General features: G+C 37.6%; 1 protein-coding gene across 2 annotated transcripts in view; it reads right to left on the reverse strand.

The window, feature by feature from the left end:
• The window catches only part of snx25 (sorting nexin 25), a 423,222-nt gene that overhangs the window by 113,905 nt on the left and 284,143 nt on the right, over positions 1 to 25,174 (reverse strand). For both annotated transcript variants that reach the window (XM_039750997.1, XM_039750996.1), the window contains exons 12-13: positions 435 to 575; positions 84 to 197 (exon numbers count right to left, since the gene is read on the reverse strand). In XM_039750997.1, coding sequence (XP_039606931.1) covers positions 84 to 197; positions 435 to 575 — 255 coding nt within the window. The remainder of the gene's footprint in view (positions 1 to 83; positions 198 to 434; positions 576 to 25,174) is intronic.

The following is a 25,174-nucleotide window of genomic DNA, read 5'->3' on the forward strand; positions in this document are numbered from 1 at the left end:
AGAAGATATTTTAATACAATAACAGAGATCAAGTCATAACATTGAAAATAATGGAAACAGTTAACAAGGAATAAAAAAATTACCTGTAAGAAAGCATTGAGCTGATTTTTTGATTTGTCCAGGAATTTTTGGTCTATTGATTTAAACGGCAGTTTACTGAGGGAAGGTAACTGTACCTTTTTCAAAGAGGTAAAGCACTGGGAGAGAAAAAAAACATATTCCATTAATGCTTTCAGAGGAATTATTAATAAATGTTGGGAGAAAATTGCTATGATGTTATTGTTGCTATAGCAACAAGGATGCCTTGTATTAGTGGCATTATTAAAGTAATTTTAGCTTGCAATTTTAAAATAAGGGCTGGCTAGACTCTACCAAGGGAAATGTGTGGGAGTACTGAATTCTTCATGAACAAGAGGTGTAATGAAGTACTGTACCTCTGTCAGCTTCCTATGCAACATCTGAAATTCGCTCAGTCTACGGGAAACCATCCAGCTATTGTGTTTAGAGTCATCACCTTCTAGAAGATTCACAGTAATAGCATAGCATGGCATCTGCTCACCATTTTCCTCTGCAATCTGTTTAAGAAAATAAGTTCAGAGCTTATGAATGAAACACAGCAATAAAACTAATCACTAATAGAAACTGGTGCATCACAAATACCATTTTGTAAAACCTAGCCCTAAAATTCTTTGCTGTTGTCTTCTGAAAAGCAACCATGCTGGCATTTATGACTAATTACTCTAACTCTACAAGAGTTCTATATAATCTAATTTATCTGTCCACATTATAAAATTTGATTTAAGAGAGAAGAAGATCTGAAGCAAGATAAAAACTCTGGAAAGAACAACTTGTATTAGGACATATGTCTTCTGTACAAAGCACATAAATGCACATGTAGAGCAAATCAAAGCAAAGAAAAATATACATGAAAAACATTAAAACACACAGCCTTCTCAACACTCTGGTCACCTTTGCTGGCAGTAAATGTAGTAAGCACCATATAAATATGAATTAAGTAGAAGAGTTTGAAGATGAATGGTTAGTGGATAGGTCTTCTCACTAGTAATTTGATAATTTCTCTCATTGCTCAAAACAGTCAATAATTTCAAAAACATTTCAAACAATTACTTTATACTGAATATAATTGTCACAATTTGACTTTCTAAACTGATCCTAGAGGTTTAAAATTAATTATCATTCTGGTGGTTACTGAGACCCAGGAATCCAGCGGTCACATTTATTTCCTGTTCAAATGAAGTTTGTACTTGAGTTTATATTAGTAAGTTTTTTGTGTTCGCCCCCAGTGCTACCTCATTTTCTTTTTTTATGGATGCTGCCAGCTAAAGGACTTTTTGCTGTGGGCTGCTATGCTGTTGCTAGGTAAAGGCAATGATATAAAGGTCAGCGTCATGCACTTACCAGTTGTCTAAATTTGTGGATTAACCTTAAAAACCCTAGCTTAAGTATTATTTTGTTAAAAGACTCTCTGGTTACAAATTTCTTTCTTTGCATTCTGAATATGATTTTTATCCTGGTTATGTGAATATTTGGTATCTGATGTTCTCTTTCTTTTTCTTGACTATGATTATCATTCTATGTCCAGAACCCTGTTTTTTAAGATTCTCCAACTACTGATTACAGCCTTCACTTGTTTACCCTAACCTTATTCTGCTTTCCTTTTCCATTTCCTTAAATTGGCTGCCATCCTATACAGTTCAGCACAATAGTTATACCCACCACTGTCACATGAAGCATTTTTCAAAACCTCTTGTAACTGACACCCAATAAACACCAATTCACCTCTTTTTTTTTTCTTTTTAATGATTTATGTTTTGAATTCAATTAACTTCACCAACCTCTACTTTATCACAATCTCTTTAAATGTTACAGGATTATAAATAATAAGATTATAATTCATACTTCAAAGAATTTAACTTAATGTGTCAAAGCTAGGTAATAAAATACTGTATATATAACTCTTGATGCGGTCAATTAAATTATAACATAATACACTAAAATGAAATGAAATTACCTTTGACTTTAATCAAATTGGAACAAGAGGCTAGAACAAACATGACAACAACATAAATTACTGAAAACCAAACAGCTGAAATCTGACAGTAAACACTACTACTGAATTGAATTACTATAAAACTTTTGTTCAATCCAGCTAAGGGCTATACATATCATAACCATCAATCACCACTTTTGGCAACAAATACGCAAAAGGAACAATATTTTCCTTTGCTTATTGAAGGGAATGCATATTAATAGCCTGTATGAATCAAGGGCAAGTCTGCTAAATGCATTCAGTCTTTTACTATAAACAATTTAATATTTGAGGATGTAAGAGTTCAGTTGGCATGAAGTATTAAGTAATTATCCAATACCTTACTAAGCTGGACTTGCCTTGCAGTAGAAGAGTATAATCCACAGGATAAGAAATGCAAGTGACAAATTTACTTCAGTATTATATTAAGGGATTGTGGGGATTCCTGACATTGCTGGGTTCAAAGTATGACCCATCCTTGGATGTGTTGCCAGTCATTCACAGGTCACATTCATATACATCTACATATCTTTAAAACTACACAACTGAACCTGTACATATCTATATTATGAAGGTCTTAAAAAGTGAAATATGTATCTACCTTTATTGCACTTAAAAATGCAATGTAACCACCATTACCTCCTACTGATAGTGCATACTACTTCAAAGAGAAAATATGACGCATTTCTATACAGCTGTTTCCTGCCTTGAAAAGATTTAAAATAATCTAGTTGATTTATATAAAAAAGCCTTTATAAAAACAAAATAAATTGCTTGCAAATAAATCTGGCTAATCTGAACTGCACACAATCTCTATTTTACAAAGCCCCCTTTCTGTGTGATGGCAACCATTACAAGTTGCAGAACTAAAGCATGATTGTGCACATATAATTATGAATGACTGGAGTGCAGACAGTTAAAATGAAACTCTCATGGGCCCCAAAATGAATCAATGGTGGCAATGAACTAGCAAAGCTGTAATTTATATTCCAATACCCCTCCCAGTAGACCACACGGCAAACAGGATAGAATAATAACTCAGAACCCCCAACATCAGTGCAATTATATCCATGTAAGCACAATAAGAAAAAATTCTGATTTGTTCAGGAAGGACACCTACCATCAGGAATGACATCTAACTGATCACACTGGTAGCAAAAACAAGGCACAATTTACAATAGACAATTTATAATTTAAAGATTACAAATGCTGAAAAACAAATGTATCACAAAATACTGGTAAGTTAAATAACTGTTTCGATATAATACCTATGACTGTTCAATCTACCATAAAAAATGAAACACCCTGTTTAGTTATAGCTTAATGTTTATTTATATAATTTTTAACTTCTGAAATCCAATTTCAGGGATGTTGGGAGTCAGAATATATTCCAGCAGCATTATGGCACAAAGGAGGATCCAACCATAAACTGGGTGCATATTCACATTGTAAGATCTGGAGTCACAAATTAACATAACATGCATGTCTTTAGGAAGTGGGAGGAACCAAAGAAAAATTGATAAAGACATTGGGAGAGTGTGCAAACTTTGCAAACAATGTTTGGGCTAAGATTTTAACTGTGTCTCCAAGCCACTCCGAAATGGTTGATGATATAGAAAATTATTGTAGAGCACAGGAGCTGCAAATTAGAAGTTTTACAGATAGCACAAACATTTCTTTTGCTGTTGAACACAGTAGTATCTCCAGTAATTAGTTACTAAATTAGTTAAGTGCAATATTAAAAAACACCTCCTAGATTTAAAAAAATGAAGTCTTTAGTCATTCCTCATGAAAGGGTATTACATTTTTCATAATGTCATGGAAAAACATTTTGCTAGCTTGAATACTGTCCTGTATGTTTACTTATTCTGTCCAGTAACTAACAATGGCTTTGTAATGTAATGACAGGAAAGCTTCAGGGTGTGAATCCTCACAAGCACAGTGACTGTGGCACATCAGTACCAACAATAACAAAATAGGCATGTTGTTCCGTGTTAACAAAATAACATTTATTTTCTCAATTTATTCTGCATTGTTGTTGGATTTTGAAAGAACCAATACTTAATTTTAGGCTAAAACAAAACTAAGGCAGGAGAGAAAAACTAAGATGTCTGCATGTAAGTAACGGCACCTGAGCACATCACTTCAGATAGATATGAAGAGATTGTAACACAATATCTACTATATAAGTAATGTAAAAGAAAAAAATGATGTTGCATATAATGACAATTAAGTCTGGGATCTTTCTAAATCCAACAGCGAATCACAGTAATTGGAAAAAATAGTATTAGTTAGACTTTATTCTGAGCAGACCTTTATCTGTTTTGATGTTTTTTTTTGTCAACGCTCAACGTGTATACCAAGAAAGAAGGCAGAACAAGTAAGGGTGCACTTCTACTGTGTTTATCTTTTTAATGGTTACAGTGAGTTGGAAGAGTCTAGTCGTATTGTGGGGCAGCAAATAAAGAAAAAGGAAGGACAAATGTATGCCATTCTAAGAAGTGGGTGGCCCTTTAACCCAAAACATCTGGACCCCTCCTTCTAAATCTCTGGTCTGGATCTACTGTATCTTTGCCAAGTGATCAAGAGGTATCGGCCTGTTTTTTCTCCAGCTTCTAAACACTTATTGCACTGGCTACCTATCCCATGTAGGACTGATTTCAAAGTCCTATTAAATATATATAAGGCTTTGAGTATTTTAGACCCTACCTGTATTTTGGAGTGTCTGATCCCTACATATCTTTTGTCAAACAATGCTTTGCTTTTTATTCCAAGATTTAACATAAAAACTGGAGGCTTTCTGCACTCATGCAACAAAAATCTGGAATGGTTTGCCAATAGAGAAGTGCCAGTCTGCAAATGTCAAGCATTTAAAAAAACTTCAACAAGCCCACTTTTCTAATTTGGTCTTTTCTTAATCATTTGCATCAGTTTTAATAGATTATAAAAGGCACTACATACAGTTTGTCAGATTTGCACAGTGCAGTAACCTCTGCTGTTTTTTCTCTGTTTTCTTTTTTCAGTTTATTGCAGGAGCACCCTGCGTCTCTGCCATCTGTCAACTCCAACTGCCTGTGATGCTGAAGAGAAGAAAAGTTCACAAGATATCCTGAAATGGAACTGTGATTGGACTGAGATGGCCACATTTATGTTTATGTTGGGATGTGCAGAGAGGCGTGAGCATGGCTTTGGCTTAGGACCCACCAGATGCTTATTACCTCTAGCATCCTTGACGTCTGCAAGTTTGTCTTTCTCCCTGGCCATTTGACCATGTAATATATTTATTACAAAGGAACATGACCTTTTATTTGACAATGCTTCTTATTTACTTCCATAATACATTCAATTTTCTTTGTAATTGTATATTTTTGTACAGCAATTTGAGCTACGCTTTTAAGGTGATTTTGAAATATTATTTCTACACAAATTTTAATGGACTGATTAGGAAAAATGTCAGCTTAAATATAACAACTTGAAGATTACTGAATAATAACTTTTGGAATCTGGGTAATGTCTTTTTGAAAGCACAATTGTATTGTTCATAAACCTAAAGTAGCATCACCCCTTTTTTGACAAATTTCATAATTCACATTTATTGTGTTCAAAACCTCGGCTAACATTTTTTAAAATACTAAAGGCAAAAATCCTTAAATATCTATTTGTTCCCTTTCCCTTATAGTTTTTAACACATCTCTATTTTTGGCCATTTTCATTGTATTTGTGTTATAGTTAAATGCATTTACCATTTATACATTGTCGCACATGGCTGGGGGGGTTTTCCCCAGACCATGTGGAGGCGACCACCCTGGTAACTTTGGGGGCCACGGGTACACAGCTTGGAAGCTCAACGCTGTAGGGGACTGTGGTCACTGCCAGGAGGTGCTCCTATGCCTTCGAAGCCCTGGACCTCAGCACGTTTGTCAAACCCGGAAGTGTAGGAGGGAAGAGGAGCAACACTGGGGCATGTTGGTGGAAGATTGCCGGAACACACCTGGAGCACATCCGGGGGGAATATAAAAGGGGCTGCCTCCCTTCATATGAGGGCTGGAGTCGGGTGGAAGAGGACAGAGCTCGGAAGGAGAGGAAAGAGGCGGCCTGAAGACAGGAAAAGGCATTGTGTAAGGGCCTGGACTTTGGGGTGATTGGTGCTGCTGCACTGGGTTGTGTGTGTTCCACCTTTGTAAATAGTGTACAATAAACGTGTTGTGGTGCTTAACATCATGTCTACCTGTCTGTGTCTGGCCTGTTCCCCACAACATCTTTTATATTTACTGATTTTTTCTACTCGTTTGACTCACACTATGATTTATTTATACAGTATTTTTTTCGCGAAACACTGCTCTAACATCTTTCACTTTTGTTATTTTTAAACATATTTATTTATTCAATAACAATGTATTAAAAAGTGTATTTCCTTTTTTTTTAAAGTTATAAAAATTAATTGACTCTTTATCAATATAGGTGAATAAAAACATAACTTTTTTATAAGATTAATAGCAGTTGGAATAAAGGAGGATTTGAACCAGTTGCTTTTTATTAGTGAATCCTTCAGCCTCTGATCTGATTGCAACAACTGGAACTACGAATGGATTAAAGAACATTAACAAGTGGACAGTATTCTATACTAATAAAAGGCAAAGCCCTCACTGACTGACTGACTCACTCATCACTAATTCTCCAACTTCCAGTGTAGGTAGAAGGCTGAAATTTGGCAGGTTCATTCCTTACAGCTTACTTACAAAAGTTAGGCAGGTTTAATTTCGAAATTCTATGCGTAACGGTCATACGCCTTGCACGTATTTGAGCGCCTGCCCATATAAGGCCATCCGTCAGCAGCAAACCAATAGACACGCTGCCGCTAAATACTCGCGGGTGAAGGACTGTGCTTATGCAAACGTAGACGAGATGGTCAGGGATAGACTAGTGTTTGGCACAAACTCAGCGAAAGTGTGAGAGAAACTTTTAAGTGCCGGGTCTTTGCTAACATTAAATAAAGCCGTGGAAATCGCAAGATCGCACGAGATAGCACAAGCACAGCTGAGAACCTTTGATGCATGTACTCCGAGTGGCTCACGTGAACTGACTGTGAACGCAGTACGCAGAGAACAAGCAAGAGCTCCAAAGAGCGCTGAACAAAAAACACATTACACAATTGAAAAGGCAGGAAAAGAATATGAAGCGAGTGACGCATACAAGCATATTCATAAGTGCAGCTACTGCGGAAACAAAGCATGGTGTAAACCTTAAGTTTAAATTAAGTTCATAGACACTCTGCCGCTTGTCATGCCTACGACGAATACGATATTCGCAAGATACAAGTTTAATGAGAAGACGAGGGTATAAACGAGACTTTTGATCACTTTGTAACAGAGTTAAAATTGCTGTGAGGGAGTTAAAATTTCTGGTGAAGGACTGTGCTTATGCAAACGAAGATGAGATGGTCAGGGATAGAATAGTGTTTGGCACAAACTCAGCAAAAGTGCGAGAGAAACTTTTAAGTGCTGGGTCTGAGCTAACATTAAATAAAGCCGTGGACATCGCAAGATTGCACGAGATAGCACAAGCACAGCTTAAAACCTTCGATGGATGTACTCCGAGCGGCTCACGTGAACCGACTGTGAACGCAGCACGCAGGCAAAAGCGCTGAACAAAAACACATTACACAATTGAGATGGCAGCAATAGAATATGAAGCGACTGATGCATACAAGCATATTTATAAGTTCACCTACTGCAGAAACAAACCACATAGTGGAAAAGTCAATGTCCAGCTGAAGGAAGACAGTGTAAAAAATGTGGTAAATTGAAGCACTTCGCTAAAGTTTGCAGGACTGGGAAAGGTAAACCCGTGCATGCAGTGTGTGATGTCTCAGATAAAGAGGAAGACGAGCTGTTTATTGATGCAGTAGGACAGGAACAACCCTCTGACGATGAACAAGCCTTTGTAGACATATCAATAGGAAAGTAAGGTGTAAAGCTTAAGTTTAAATTATGTTCATAGACACGCTGCCGCTACAACTTAATACCGGGAATGCCTGTTAAACATCTTACATTCACGAGTACCGATTTGGGAGGTGATCACTTCGATAAATGAAACCTGTTATCTTTACAACGATTGACAACGAAGATGAGATGGTCAGGGACAGACTAGACAAACACGGAATGTAACTTGAACACAACACATCCTCCAAATACGAACTTGATTGAAAGAAATAATGATAATCAAATCCTTGATGACAGCAACACTCATAACACAAAACAATTACATTCACAATCATGTTACGTTATTTTTAAAATGTTTCCTTTTCTTTTTCATAACTTCTTTAACACACTACTTCTCCACTGCAAAGCACAGGTATTTTGCTAGTATATAATATATATAATACACAATGAATCTCTGCAGAACAAAGACGTATTTCCATAACATTCTCATTATGAACAACTAATGTGGAACTGATATTAATAGACAGTATCACAATACAGTTGTGGATCAGCATGCTCAGTTCAGATCGGGTTTTGCTGTAAAGTGGAATGTTTACATTTTTTTTTTCTTTCCTTAAGCGGATGCAGAGTGTGTCACTTCCAGATCCCCACTGCTGCCCGATATGTGCGTGTGTGCATGCATGCATATTGAAAGGCTATATCACTGCACACTTTACGGCGCTGCCCAACCTGTTTAAGGCATGCGTGAACAATTTATGGCATGTTAGGCTTTCAATACGCATTGAAGTTCTAAATAACAGTTTCATAACGCTGACTATAAAAACACACAGCAACAAGGCTGGGATTTGGCATTATTTCACCATACTGAGGTTAGTAAAGCAAAGGACTGGTTAATTGGAATTGTGCTACCTTCACAGGCTTAGAACAGATAGGCTAACATGAGAAAAGCAAATTATCAACAATTATTTAAATGAGGTACAAAGGCTGACCATTTTTAGTCATGAGGTAATACAAGAACCCTGCATTTCTTTCTTTTGAGCCATTCCTTGGTGGATTTAACAGCATGTTTAAGGCCATTGTCATGTTGTAGCTTCTGGTAAGCTTCAATATTGTCACATTATCCTTAATCACTCTTTGGTACAATTAATAATTCATAGTAGATGCTAAGATAGTGAGCTTGTCCAGGCTCTGATACAGCAAAGCAGAGGCAAACCATAATACTTCCACCACTGGGGCTTAAAAGATAATTTCTTCTCATGTTCTTCTTGTCTAATGCTGTGCTTGGCAATAACCAAAAAACTTTGTCTTGTCTCTCCAAGTCACATTGTTTGAGAAGTCCTGGGTCCTAATTTATAAAACTTTACACAGGTTTGAGTGTCAAACTTTGCTTACACCAAAAGGAAATCAGACTTACAAAATCTGGAGTACATATATTTCTATGCAATTTACCATTTATAAATCAATATAACATTATAAATATGCATACATGAACCTGTCTCAAAAGCCACACTGAAACATCCATATATGGAGCATGCTAATCAACATCTTACATATGCAATCACAATACTGCAGAACTTCATTAGTTGGTATAGCAGCACCCTCCTGACGTGTCAAGACTTCACAACCTGCATTCTGGCTGTCCTCTGCAAATAAGAGTGCAAGATAATGTATGGCATTATAGTGCCTCTCCTTTACACTGTAGGGACCCAGGAAACGCATAAGGTGCCGGTGTCTGAGCAGCCACTTTCACCTGGCACATGTAATGACATGTTTAATTTTACAGTGAATAGTATTGGCCAAAACTGTTTGACTTCAAAATAAATGAATCATGTATTGATCCAGGCCATTGAGACAACGTTTGTCAGCCACAACATGGCACCACAGATGTCTTGTGCATTAATGGAATGTATCTGTTTATGATCAACAAAAGCAGTTTCATTCTCACTAGGTGTCCTTATTTCAATATGCATGCAGTGAAGTGCTCCAATTATGTTAGGAGAACCAGACACTGCTGCAAAATACTGGTGCACGCCGATCGGTTAATGGCTTCCAACACAGCAGGCATGATGGTGTAAAGCTTGGCTGACATACTGTTGATCTGTCAGCCAGTTCCCTGAGAAGTGACAACAAATAGCAAATATAAACTAACCAGTAATGGCGTACTGCACGATAATGTGCAGTGAATACACTCGACTTGAGCATTCCTAGTTTTCATATTCTTTCTCTGTCTCTGTTTAGCTTTCATTTGCTCAGAGCTTGATGCGCTTGCTGCTTCCTGAGCAGCTCTTCTTTACTCCACCCTAGTGGCCTGCTGCTTCTCTTCTTTCGTCAGCATCTTTTTGCGTTAAAACTGACTAAGTTAGTTTTTGTGTTGCAATTACTTAGTACGTTTTCTTTAATTTTTCACTTAAGCTGGCGATTTTTCACTTAAGTCTTCAATCTGCCTCAGGAATGATTAGCGAAGATGGTAGGAAATGAGAATGGCGGCCATATGCATAAGCTGCACGGCCGACCTGCTGCGCGCTTCCGGGAGTTGATTCTACAATACAATAAAAAAAAAATAAAAAGAGTAATAAAAATCATCACCCTGAAAGCGGATAGTAGACGTCATGTAGTATATGTGCACCAAATTTCAGGTCAATAGTTCAAACGGTTTGCGAACTACAGGTGATTTAAAATCCTGGACAGACAAACGAACAGCCACGGTAGCGTATTATATAGAAAGATGAAAAGCCAAAAATGTTCTTCAGTGCAAATAAGTAGAATTGGCCCTCTCAAAGGGAACTAAAATAAAGTCTGCGCATCACATTTATAATTTTTTAGTGTAATATCAACACACATTATAATAATGGCTCAGTGAAATTAATTATTATGTGTGCAAGTTGTCATTTAACTGGTTTGGCTGCATTTCCCTACTTGATCAAAGGTGTTGTCTTTTATAAATTTCTCTGAGCTATATATGCATGGGACAGATTTGTTGTAACAATATACACATGTTCCCCCATCATGTTTTCTTTAGGAAAATCCTTAAGTTTGTGTGTAAAGTTGCATATGCACATCTAAAGCATCTTTTTGTACATATACAAGCTTTATAAATTTAGCCCGATTGTTGCTGGGAAAACTTTAGTCTTGCACTGATGATATTTCTGGACAGCAAAGGTTTCCTCTTAGCATATGTACCATGTAGCTTTAATTTGTTAATTTCTAATGGTAAACTCATGTACATTGACATCATTGTTGGCAATACCTACCTTTGAGTCCATTGACGAAGTTCTAGGTTTCTTGGAGACTTCTTTTATCACCTTGTACATTGGTATTGGTCTCAACTTTAGTTTGGACAAGTAGGCAGTTGTTTGAACTTGAAGATGATTTTTCTGGGCAGTGAAATGGTTGAGTTTAACTTATTTAGAGGTCTTTTTAAATCCCTCCCAAACTCATTAGAATCTATAACCTTCTTCATGAAGGCCTCAGAGTGCTCTTTCAGTCTAGGCATGATGGCAAAACACACATCAACAACAGAGCAAACAAAACGAAATGTCTTGAGTTTAAATAAGCCAGGTTTAGAGAAAAACCTCTCTAATGATGTTCTACTTGTACCTGATCTGGTGCACCTGATTCTAATTTTAAATAGGGATGTAATTACTTTTTCATTTGTGAAATTTGCATTTATGTTTATGCAAATTATCCAAAGCACTGCAAAATTTAAATGTCATATGATGTGTTTACTATTATAAAGTACCTACATATACTTTTAAAACAACATTCAAACCTTGATATGTCTACATATGTTAGAAAAAGGAAAAAACATTTCATGGGATGTATTTACTTTTTCAGATGACCTTATGTGCCAGAGCAGTTTAGTCCACCATCTACCAATACATTCTCAATCTGAGAATAATACTTCAAAGATGTTCAAGAAACTGCAGTCATCAGAAGCTAAATTTAGATAAGACTTGAGAGGACAGCGTTTATATAACAGCTATGTCTGATTTATTTCCAGGCAACTTGTACTGCTCCCTCCAGCACTAACATACGCTAATGGAAACACTCATTTAATTTTGCAATCTGCTAAGCATTACATTGGAGAATAACTAGGGATCTAAAGTATTATTAAACTATCTAATGCCAAGGTTATGACTGTCTAGTCATAGTTTATTACTGTCATTCCATTGGTATCTGGTCTTTCAAAATTACTTACAATTATCATTTTGAATCTCACTTTGTATAATAATTTAGACAATGGTGTACTACAGTGGAGTATGAATTAAGATTCCCAGCAATGTGAATTTTCCCTTGGGTATATCTATCTATCTATCTAATTAAACAAAAGTAAAAACATAAAACTAATAAAAAATGTTTAATTGTTGATGTTTATGTTATCTATGCAGTCTAACACCATTCTAACTAAAATTAACTAGACTTGGTCAATGACACACTGTGGCTTCTTCCACAGTTAATCATAGAGTAACTTTTAAAACAAAATGTCCACTGTTTACTGAGCTGGAGGGATCAGCATGACTCCTTTAAATCAGGTGTGCTCACTGGTGGAGAAGAATACTTTCTGTTGAGCAATGGTGGTTTTGTTTTGCTGTTTATACGGTCCATTAAGAAGAAACCTGTTCATTTACACGATAAACATAGGCAATGTTTTAACCTTAAATGTTTAATATTTTTTTAGATAAAGGTCTCAATAAATCTCTTGTGCAGCAGGCACAGATCTAACTAAAATACATGGCATATTGGGGAGGCATGTGTCAAAAGAAAACAGTGGCAGGCACCATCTTATTTATAAAGATTTTATGCCAAAAGCAAATAATGCCAAAGGAAGGCTCTTCAACTTGAAAGGCAATTACAAATAAATGAGTGGGCTCATTAAAGTAATGGCATCAGTGGTGTTTTTAAAAGCCCTCTAATACGCAGCCCTGGGCAGTGCCTGTCAAAACCCCTATGAAGCACTAGGTGGTGTCTTGAGCATGTGTCCCTATAGTTACCAAACTGACAAACCTCACTGTCAAGAATGTGTGCATCCCTTAACTTTGATAAACAGTGCCCAAGGCGGCCAACAATGTCACAGAATGGACTGACTTGCTCTGGCCTTGGGACTTTAAAAGGTATTCTAGATTCCCGAAGAAATTTAGAAGGTAGCTCTAGAAGTTACTTTCCAGTAGAACAGAACATTGGGGGTGGGTTGGGTAAAAGGCTCAACTATATATTTAAATGTGCATCTTACATGGTTTAGACATGGTCATTTTCAGGGCCTTAAAAAAGACTCATTACATTCATTTTGTATGCATATATTAAAATGAGCTGTGCTTGGGTTTGATTCTGCATTTTCACAGTTAGATACATTGAATTGGTGGGAGTGTGTATTAAGATATCCTTTCATCTCATTTTCCATTGCTTTTCCAATACTAAGGTGCAAAGACAGAGGTTTTAGAAGTGAGGTCCAAACTTTCCTTACCCCAGCTACACACACTTACAAACTCATACCTGTGGAATCCCAAGGTGTTCTTAGCCCATCTGAGAAATATAATCCTCTCAGCAGGTCCTAGATATTTCTTGGGGTCTCCTCCCAGCTGATTGTACCTGCAAAACCTCTGCAAGGATGCACATGAGAGGTATCCATAACATATGCATGAACAACTCCAATTGGCTCCTCTTCATGTGGAAGATCAGCAGCTTTATTCCAAGCCTCTCCTGGGTGCCTGTGCTTCTCTACCTACCTCAACCTATTTTGTGTGTTAAGATGTAATACTTCCTGGCCTCTGTGGAGGCTATAATATATAATACAATGCTACAATATATGTATTACTAATGTACTGATATTGATATACTGATATAAGCAATTGACTACTATAAGTGTGTGTGTAAGTAAGAACATTTAAAGCAGGGTGACAACAACTGTTAACAAAAGAATGTTTTGTAATTTCCTAAAAGCAACTGTTAGCAAAAGACTGTTCTATGTCTTAGAATAAAAATAAAAATGTGATGACATAGAAAAAAGCTTGCAAAAAGAGGAAACATTGAAGCAAGTGTAAAATTATTTTAGAAAAGGGCACAGAGAGGTAAAAAAACTATATAAGCAGCCTGAGGATGGGGAAGTTGGAGTCTTTTTGGGTTGCAAACAGAAAGCTCCATACTCGCTACTCACTTGTTTATTAATTGTTTAATAAGCTAACATTGATAATTGTACTCCTGTCTTCCTCTGTGTCTTTCTTCCACACCTCATGTCCATGGTTGGTTGTTTCCTGCCTTGCTTTATGTCTGATCATATTTTCTCCATCCATGTAGCCTCTTAACCCACATAGCAGGGCTGAAGCAAGCACACAAGCATATAAGCAATATCATACAGATATCTAGACAAAAACACTGATTTATAGTGAGTGGAGTGTGTCAATACATATAAATGGAGAATGGACATACAGTAAACCTGAGAAAAATAAAATTTAATAGTAACTTATACTATAGGTGGGATTTATGGTGTATATAATAAAATATAATACACAGTAATAGTTTCCAGAAAATCGTAGTAAATCTGACATGCACTCATGCTTAACTTGATTTGTTACTGAATGCCAAACCTACTGACTGGTTAAACTGAAATGGTGTCCAGTTCCCAGATGCTATGAGAATGTAACACTAACCAAATATAGGGTTTAATTAGAATTTTTACACCTGACACATTTTCGCAAACTGATTTAATTAGAAAAATTCTTATTAAAGAAAACAATTTTTTTTAAAGTCTATGTTTTATTACTTAAGACAATCTAAATGACATTGTGCAACTGCATCTTCTACTCAGCTTTCAATTGTAATTTAATTTATGAATTTTCTTAGTACATTGTATAATGTAAATAATCATCCCTGTAGAAATAATACAAAGACATAAGATACTTTATATCAGCTAATAGACTTTCCAATGCCATTTATCAACTAATACTGTCAATCTTCTCTGATGCACTTTCCATAATTTTGCTAACTTTTGTAAGCACGGGCACTTGTTTAGGTCTGTGATTTATCACTTATTTAAAATATATTTCATTAGCTTATTGCTTTGACTTCTTTCATGTGTATTTTGTTGATGTGTGCAACAGGTGAAACTGAAAGGCAAGAATTATCCCTAGAAAAAATGGCATTACATTGGAGTAATCAATCATGCTCACAAATACACCTGGCTAGCTTAAATAGCAGGCAATTCCAACCAGCACTTGCTGAATTCAGTAATTTAATTCCGCACTGTTCAAGGCAGTAGGACAACCATACTGACCAGAAAAATGTATGAAAGCCTTACTTAGATAATATGCATTCTTGCCATGACACAAGATTTACTGCTTAAGTTCGGTTATTATTGTCAAAATACAGAACAAAAAAACAGCACAAAAACAGGCCGTGCAGTACAATGTTTAAGGTATCATAATTTCAGATTTCTTCACAACATTTCTTTCACAAGTCTCCTTTCCTTGTATGCCATCCACCACTGCAGTCAGAATCACCATTTGTGCATCAAAATTTCTGTTTTAACCTTGTGTGGCTTAATTTGCAACTGTGCTCCAACTGTTTTTTTCTCTGGAAATGAGATGTAGCCAGGGGGTCCTATCACATGCATTCAGCTTTGATTAAATAAGGGAACAGGTTTAGATAATAGTATAACTCTTACTATCTTATGAATTAAAAATACTTTTTTGGATGACATTTTTGAAATGGCAAATTTAGTGTGATCTGAAACAGTTAAAAAAAAATTACACTGATGAATACTGGAAACAAATACAGTATACATAACAGTACTTACATTAAAGAGCCAAGACATTATGACCACTCTTATATTCCCCTATAGAACTGGCATAAATTTGGTTTTGGTCATCTTTAGCTGCACACAGAGGAGCAACAGCGTATTAGATTAGATAAACTTTATTACTCCCATTAGGCAGGTGGTCATAATGTTTTGGATCATTACCGTTTATATACACAACAGTTTCAATTATGAAAGGTACTATATGACAGAGACGAAGGTACTACACTGTTAATATGTCTAAATGTACGTGCAGATTTACAAGTCAATTAGGAGCCTTAAATACAGACTCTGATACCATAGTATCTCTTCATATGTGCCTCCCTATAATTTGTTAAAACTTTATTTCCAAGGAAGCATTGGTAAAGGCTCCCAAGTCCAAATATATTCTTCTGAAATTAATTATAACAACACCATGTTTATTACCTGTGGCTTTTCAGTATTTTATACTGAATGTTAAAAGTCATTATTTACAGAAACAGCAGTATACAGCTTATAACTCTTTTCTGGAATCTTTTTCTTTGTTTAACAACAGTTCTCCAATTTATAAACAAAGTAGTGGATTAAATTTTTAAACAGAAAAAAAGCTTGAAAAATCTTTCACTTTTACTTAATGGCTGTTAAGCAGCTGCAAACAAATACTAATACTACTGTGAATATGTCTGCTAAAACTCTTTTCTTGTAAACAAGAAGAGTAACTCAAAATATGTATATTATCTGAGAATTCAATAAAAATTACCAAGATAATTTATTACCATCCTTCCATGGAGAGATTTTCTAAACCTGCCAATTCCAATTTAAGGCTACAGGGAGGCAGAGGCCATTATATTATGATATTTGCGTAATAGTATAATAAAGTAAGTTACCTAAGTATTTATAAGAAGTATTACATCTATCTATATCCAGAGGTGGGTAGTAACAAGTTACATTTACTTGAGTAACTTTTTTAAAAAATTGTACTTCTAAGAGTAGTTATAGTGCACCATACTTTTTACTTGAGTACATTTGTGAAGAAGAAACGCTACTCTTACTCCGCTACATTGGGCAACACTCAAATCGTTACTTTTTTCCATTAGATAAGCTATATTTTTGCGAGAGAGAAGCCGCCAGTGGATCTACTGCATGACTGTTTCACCTGTCAGACGTAGCAATAAAAATCACTGGACTCCTTTTCACCAATCAGACGTAGCAACAATAATCACTGGACTCCGTTTTACCAATCAGATATAGCAACAATAATCACATGGCTCAGTTTCACAAATTAGATGTAGCTATGCAGTCACATGACCACACACAAACTGTGGCGATGTGGAAGCATAAACTCCCCAGAGGAAGACAGGACAAGTTCAATCAATTAGATTTTTATTCAGTCACAGATGGGTACGTGGATTCTACGTTGCAAGGCAGAAGAGCAGTTACATTTTTTTCTATTGGCCTTTATATAATTTCTTCTTCCTCCCCCTTATTTCTTAAAAATAAACATAATATTGTTTATTTAAGCATTTTGCTTTAGTACGCTAATGGGACATCTGTTCTTATTTTTTCACTGATCAGATAGACCCTACAAAAGGGAAAGGTCATCTTTCGTGTGTCAAATAGATGCGTTCCTAAGAAACTGGAAACTATCTTTGGTCAGCTTACTGCACCCTGTCTTATGACAGACGCCTATGTGAATAACCTGCCGTTACAGCAAAATGGCTTTGCCAGCTATTAACCCTTAATAGCTTTCAAGTAATTAATTTTTCTTTCACAGCGGCATAGCGGCACAAACTCCTCACAGACAGCGGACAGAGAAAGAAAGAATACAAGTGGAACCTCAGTTTGCAAGCATAATTCGTTCCGGATACGTGCTTGCAATCCAAAGCACTCGTATATCAAAGAGAATTTTCCCATAAGAAATAATGGAAACTCAGATGATTTGTTCCACAACCCAAAACTATTCATATAAAAATGATTAATACAAAATATAAAGTAAAAATACATAAAACAAATTAACCTGCACTTTACTGGTGTGAGTTTCTAAACTCTTGTGGGATTTCACCCAATGGGACGACACGTGGAAGAGCATCCCGAAGCAACCGCAGGCACCCAGTGCTGTAGCAGTTCGCTGTAAAAGCAAATCTGAAAAGATTGCGGTCAAGCTATAAGCACCTGCCGTTGATGGGTGAAACAAGGAACATTATAAATGCGCGGGGCACAGTATTACTTGGCTACTAACCTGGGCCTGACCCTGCCTGACTGCTGTGTCTGTGTATAGGAGAGTGGCAGATCCCGCTACAATACATAACCGCACTGTTCCTGTTTCAAGCTGAAGATGGTGTCGCTAAAGTATTAAGATTCAGCTTTGTATTTTGGAGTGCAAGACGGGGACTCACACGTCACAGCACACACACGGTCACAATACTGTAGTAAACAGTATATGCTTGTACAGATGTTGACTATATAAGTGAGGCATGCTGACTGACAATTGCCCACAATCCCGCAGTAAAAGAGTGAAGAACCATCAGCTCAGTTGTGATCTCGTGACGCTCGGCAGACAAAGCATATACGGACTACTCGTATTGCAAGACCTCACTCGTTTATCAAGTCAAAATTTATTAAAAACTAGCTGATTACCCAGTGGCTTCAATCACTGAGTGCAAGGGAAAAAAATAAAATGTAGTATAGAAATTATTAAACAGTAAAACATTAACATTTAAGAAGTACAGATACATTGAGCAGTACTGGAGTGCTTTCGGGTAAAGTACATTTTAAAGGCGCTATAACACAACAGGTAAGTAGCGATAACAGTAGTTTAAATGTATTTGGATCACCTCTCAGTAGCAGATCCCTTGTGAAAGACGCTACACGACCGCTGTGGTATAGAAATTACATTTGCTATGCGATCCTGCAAATTTCTGCCCGACAACCTGTGATTTAAGAGAAAAATTATTCTGAGAAATGTGAACGCTGCCCTTCCGTGCTTAACGGGCAGAAGGTCCAAACAATTCCCAAGTCAAAAACTTAACATGAAGAGGTCGGTACATCTTCTTAGATGTAAACCCTCCATCTTCTTAAAAGAATTCATCACAAAAGCAACCTTGAATGTTGCGGGGTTTTAGTGACCTGAACTCACCTTAAGGGGCAGTAAGTGGTCGTGAAGCGCAATTTACAAAGAGAGTTTTGCTTTGATGGCACCAATCACACTCATTCGCAATGATTTCCACTCTCCCAGGAGCTGACGGGGAACTCAAAGTGTCACAAACAGTGCAAGAAGAGAGGACAGGACGCTGCCCGAAACTGCGAAGCTCTTGACCCAGCAGAGCAGCCCGACATTCTGTGCCTCCGAGCGTCCACTTTGTTCTCACGACCCCACGCCGCTGAAGGTGGTGTCATCTTCACATTTTTACAGCTCGGCACAGTTAAAAAGTAGAAAGACGCAAAGCTGTTTTCCTCATCTCTTCTACTATCAAGTACTGCCAATTTAAAAAAAGTTATAATGTGGTAGTTTCCGTGACAGTCACGTGAACGAATAAATAAAACTTCTCTGTCAGAACGCGCCTGGTGGCAGATGGCTCAGTGCTGGAGTCCAGACAGGGGGGCTGGGAGAGGGTGATGCGGGGCACACTTCTATGGGATAGATCGGCGTGTTTGTGTTTACTTCTTTTCAATATCAGTAAAGTAACTCTCACACAAATAATAACAATTCATAAAGACGATATAAAAATGGCGTCCACAAACGAAGTGATTAGTTCCTGTATTATAATATGTTCTGTGGTCATACGTAATTTCCATTTTCACGTGGTCATACGTAATTTCCGTTTCAAATGCGAAAAGAATTTTATATATATAGATTTTAGCTCATCTTGCAAAACACTCTCAAACCAAGTTACTCGCAATCTAGGGTTCCACTGAAAATGTACATGAAAAATGAGAGCCAACTCCTGCTGAAGCTAAACCATCACTTCACTGAGTGAAGAATAAGCACATTTTAACCAAACATGCACAGACACAGAAGGTCAAGGCAAAGTGAGAATTCTTGTACCAGGCACTGCTCATCAATTGTCCAATACAGTTCCCATAGTGAAGCATGGCGGTGGCAGCATCATGCTGTGGGGGTGTTTTTCAGCTGCAGGGACAGGACGACTGGTTGCAATCGAGGGAAAGATGAATGCGGCCAAGTACAGGGATATCCAGAACAAAAACCTTCTCCAGAATGCTAAGGATCTCAGACTGGGCCGAAGGTTTACCTTCCAACAAGACAATGACCCTAAGCACACAGCTAAAATAACAAAGTAATGGCTTCACAACAACTCTGTGACTGTTCTTGAATGGCCCAGCCAGAGCCCTGACTTAAACCCAATTGAGCATCTCTGGAGAGACCTAAAAATGGCTGTCCTCCAACGTTTACCATCCAACCTGACAGAACTGGAGAGGATCTGCAAGGAGGAATGGCAGAGGATCCCCAAATCCAGGTGTGAAAAACTTGTTGCATCTTTCCCAAGAAGACTCATGGCTGTATTAGCTCAAAAGAGTGCTTCTACTAAATACTGAGCAAAGGGTCTGAATACTTAGGACCATGAGATATTTCAGTTTTTCTTTTTTAATAAATCTGCAACAATTTCAAAAATTCTTTTTTTTGTCTGTCAATATGGGGTGCTGTGTGTACATTAATGAGGAAAAAATTAATTTAAATGATTTTAGCAAATGGCTGCAATATAACAAAGAGTGAAAAATTGAAGTGGGTCTGAATAGTTTCCGTACCCACTGTATGGTAGCAATATGCTGAGGTGGTCTGCATGTCACCCTCAGCAGTTTCTTCCAATGCCCTCTTGGGAGCTCTCAGATGTTCCTAGGCCCAGCTTGGTCTTCTCAGTGCATTGTGTATTGAATTCCATTTTTGGAGAACACCAAGCTATCATTCTAACTAAATGCTCTAACCACCTTAACTGGTTCTTCCTGATTTAAAAAAGCAACAGTTCTACTCCAAAGTTCTCCTGTATTGCTGAGATTCTCATCACACCATGGAGTCTACCTTGTACAAGAACCTTATTTTGTGCACTTGTATTTTAGATCTTTTTCTTTGGTCACTACTCAGAGCTTGAGACCACAAGTGAAAAAAGGATGTAGACTGACTACTAAATTAAAAGACTAGTCCAAGGACTTAACTTTCACTTCACCAACAAGGTCTGACACAACACCTGCAAAAGTGCTGCAGCTAAAGCAATTTGTCAGATCAATTTCATTTTCACCTCCACCTCACTCATGAATAAGACCCCAAAGGTTCTTGAACTAGTACACTCTTTGTAGCTGCTCACCCTTACTAGAAAATAACAAGTGAATCTTTATTGGCAGAACACCATGACCTCATATTAGCTGGTACTGACTTTTATCCCAAATGTACAACACTCAGCTGTAAATTGTTTCAATGCAGACCAGAGATCACAGTCTGAAAAAGCCAAGAGGAAAAAATCTGCAAACAGCAGTGTTTCTCAACCTTTTTTCTATATAACAAAATCACCCCAAGGCATACCACTATTTTACTATCCACAAATACATAAAGTATATCTCATACACTCACTCAACTGCCCAAAGGGGCGAGACTACCAGAAAAGCCGGTTAAAAAAGGGAGCTCAATGATCAGGGTTCACAGACACGGCACTTAGTGAGCACTTTGGCGGCATCTCTAAGCTGCTTTGCCCCTTTGCCTGCCCCTCTCTGCCTCAGAGGCAACTCACATGCCCACTATCCACCAGCCCTGTAAGGCTCGCTGGTGACCACACACTTAAGGCAGATGGACTCTAGCAGCCAAGAGACACATCTGAAGCGTTCTAAGTGCTGTGTCTGCCACATAGCGATATGGAGCTGCTTTTATACCAGCTTCTCCAGGTAGACCTATACTCCTTAGATATGTCTCAACCACCTGCGGAGCTGTGAGGGAAAAAGTCTTTGTGTAAGCTCGTCCTGGATTACTTGCCTGCTGCTGAATTCTTAAGCTAGGTCGGTCTGGACCAAGCTCCTTTACCTTCTTTTTCCTTCAAGTGAACAATTTACAAAGGGGTGTTTTATTAAATATGTAACTGAATTATCTTTGATTTCTGAAGTTGCACTTGAAATTGCCATCTCCCTAAAGTCATGGATGCTCATTTGTAGTTACATTAATGGTAGGGGGTGTAAGCTGTGAGCCACTGACATAAACATGAAATAGTTCGATAACTGTCCAATCATAATAGATTAAAAATACCCACATCAATACTAATTAATTGCTAATAAATGTTAGCGCGTCCAGGGTGTGCAGAAAGCTGCATCTCCAGAAAATCCTGAAACCAACCGATTAAAGGTCAACCTCTGGTAACCTGCTTGCAAAGAGATCGAGGATTTTCATACAGTCTCATTTAGCCGGGGCCCTTCACTCTGGAAATACAGGTATTCACACAGAAATGAAACAAATACAAGTCAGAACCAATTTTTAATGGATGTTGGCATGCACTGACACCCGGCACATTGTGAAAATAAACAAATTTAATTTCATGATTATTTTGCATTACCTAATTCATTTTAGTAGAGGTTTTAACATATTTGGAGAGAGGGGTGGCATCCCAGCATCCCACATTATAAACCACCACTGGTTGTCTTACAGTTTAATGGAGCTAACAATATTGAGATTTGCTTAGCTTTCACGTACTCTTCATACTGCTCCTAAACTGTACAGTCATCTTTACTTAATCATGTCTTCAATTCTCCAATGCACTCATATGCTTAGCAGATGAATCTGTAATTGCTTATAATGTTTATTTTACTGTTCAGAGTCGGTTGTAACTAGGAATGCAGTATTGATAGCCACTTTTAGTAATTACTTCATCATGGCAGCCATAAATCTAATCATGATTAATGCATGATCAGTTGTGCAGAGATAATCACAAGCTCTTTCCAAATCCATAAAAAATGATCCGTTAAATATCTTTGCAAGAGTGAAAAGTTGACCCCATCGTTCTAAAGCCAGGAAAGGATATATATTCTTCTTTGTGGACCTGAGGTTCTGAGTATCGATTCCAGTAGCCTGGCATTGGCTTTCTCCACAAAGGTGAGAAGTTTAAATCCAAAAAAACTATTACACACCCTCTTGTACACCTGCTAATGCACATTCAGTGTAACTGACTTATATTTAACACTGGACAGGTTAGCCCAAAGACCCTAAAAACAATTTTCAATGCTTTCAGCACTTCTGGTCAGATCTCATATATTCCTGAAGCACTAAAACCACAGCAATGTCAGGTAAGGTGATACACCAAACCAAGTTAGCCTCCTGCTATCACTGCACCACAGCATCCTTTACTGCTTGTGTATAGGATCTAGGAATGCCACAATGATAGGCGTCAACAACCTTCTGGCTATAACTGCTTGATACTCTTTAAATTTAGAGAACTTTAATTTAATACAAGGTTAATGAACGGTTTCTTACTAATCCCGCTAGACAGCAACAGGTAAACAAAAGAGTGCAATACTTTACTGACTGTTTACCTAGTTATAGTTGTAATTTATCTTGACATAAATAAATAATGGTTTGATATTCCTTGGTATGCAACAGCATAGCCACCATTGCTATGCAGAGTGTTTAGTTTTAGGAACAGTCACCAATAGCTAAGAACATCCTATAACTAAAACAATTGAATCTGATCAAATCATAGATAGCAATAATATTCACTACATTTGCCCCTTTATCTGTAGTACTGCTTCTTAAAGAAACCCAAAGCCGTCAGTGCAGCCATCACTCCTTTAGCATTAATGTCCCCTGTATAGTCTTGGGGAAGGTTTGCCCTCTGCAAGCATCTGGTTTTTAGTGTAAATTCCTTACAAGTATCTCATCGACCGAGTCCATGGTTTGGTATTCCTTTCCTTGCGTTGGATGACAAGTTCTTTATTGAGTCCCCTATAACTCCACACCTGGTTCCACTACTGTCAGCTAAAAATAGGCAATACAGTACATGCTACAGTTTGCATGGGTTCACCAAAACTGGACAATAGATGACTGGAAAAACACTGCCTAGTCTGATGAGTCTCAATTTCTGCTGTGACATTCTGATTTTAGGGTCAGAACAAGGCATCAACAACATGAAAGCACAGACCCATCCTGCCTTGTATCAACAGTTTAGGCTGGTGGTGGTTTCGTAATGGTGCGGGGGATACTTTCTTGTCACACTTTGGGCCCTTTGGTACCAGTTAAGCATCATTTAAATGCCACAGCATACTTGAAAATTGTTGCTGACCATTTCCATCTCTTTATGACTGCAGCAGGATAATGTGCCATGTCGCAAAGCTCAAATCATCTCAAACTGGTTTCTTGAACATGATAATGAGTCCATTATACTCAAATGGCCTCCATAGTCACCAGATCTCAATCCTATAGCCTTTGAGATGTGGTGGAATTGGAGATTGTGTGATGCTATGATGTGAACATAGACCAAAATCCCTGAGGAATGTTTCAAGCACCTTGTTGAGTATATGCCATAAAGAATTACAGCAGTTCTGAAGGAAAAGATGGGTCCAATCTGGGACTACCGAGGTGTACCTAAAAAGTGGCCAATGTATAATATAGCTATTTTCACTAATGTTTTTTGGACATTTGCATTGTGTAACTGCCTGTTGCCAGCTGCAAAGCGGCAATGCTTGGGCTACCATGACTCAGAGATAACACTTTGAGAAAAAGAGAATCTCCCTTGCTACAGCTTGTGGGAATAACCTCTAAGCTGCTTCTAGCAGTATACTACTGTATCATCAGATGAGCTCTGTGCAGAGCACTGCCGGACAGAAATACTCCACCCCAACCACAGTGCAAACCCTGTTCATGGTGCCGTTTGTTTCAGTTCAGATATTTGCTTGGTGGAATCATTGGTAAGCAGTTGTGAGAGCCCACAACATTGGGTTTACAAAGATGCAGAAAGAAGCAGCTCCTTAACACTTGGAACAAAAGACAAATCTCTACTGCTACCATCTGCAAGGACAGCTTCTAAGCTCCTCCAAGCAGCACACTCCCGGTGACATTAGCTGGCATCTCAGTTAGCTTCTACCCTGTGCACAGAACCTCTAAAAACCTACATCCCTTGAAATTAACCTTGGGGAGGCTTTTAAACATACTATTGGATGCAAAGTGAGAGAGAAACAAAAAGATATCTAGTTATGAGGTAAGGTATACCCATACTACCAGGTATTTGTCATTCCTGCATTGTTGCCACTCATACTCTAGGTATCTGAGCATGGCTATCTGAACAGACATTAAATTAGCCTTCAGTTCTGAAATTCAAAATGGATACCCTTAAGGGGACTTGGTCTGGCAAAGGCTGATGAGATGTCATCTAATCTTGGCTAACACTGCTGTTAACAGATCCAATTCAAACGCCAAGCTAAACACAGGAA

This window comes from Polypterus senegalus, chromosome 4, assembly GCF_016835505.1.
Source record: "Polypterus senegalus isolate Bchr_013 chromosome 4, ASM1683550v1, whole genome shotgun sequence".
Lineage (NCBI taxonomy): Eukaryota > Metazoa > Chordata > Cladistia > Polypteriformes > Polypteridae > Polypterus > Polypterus senegalus.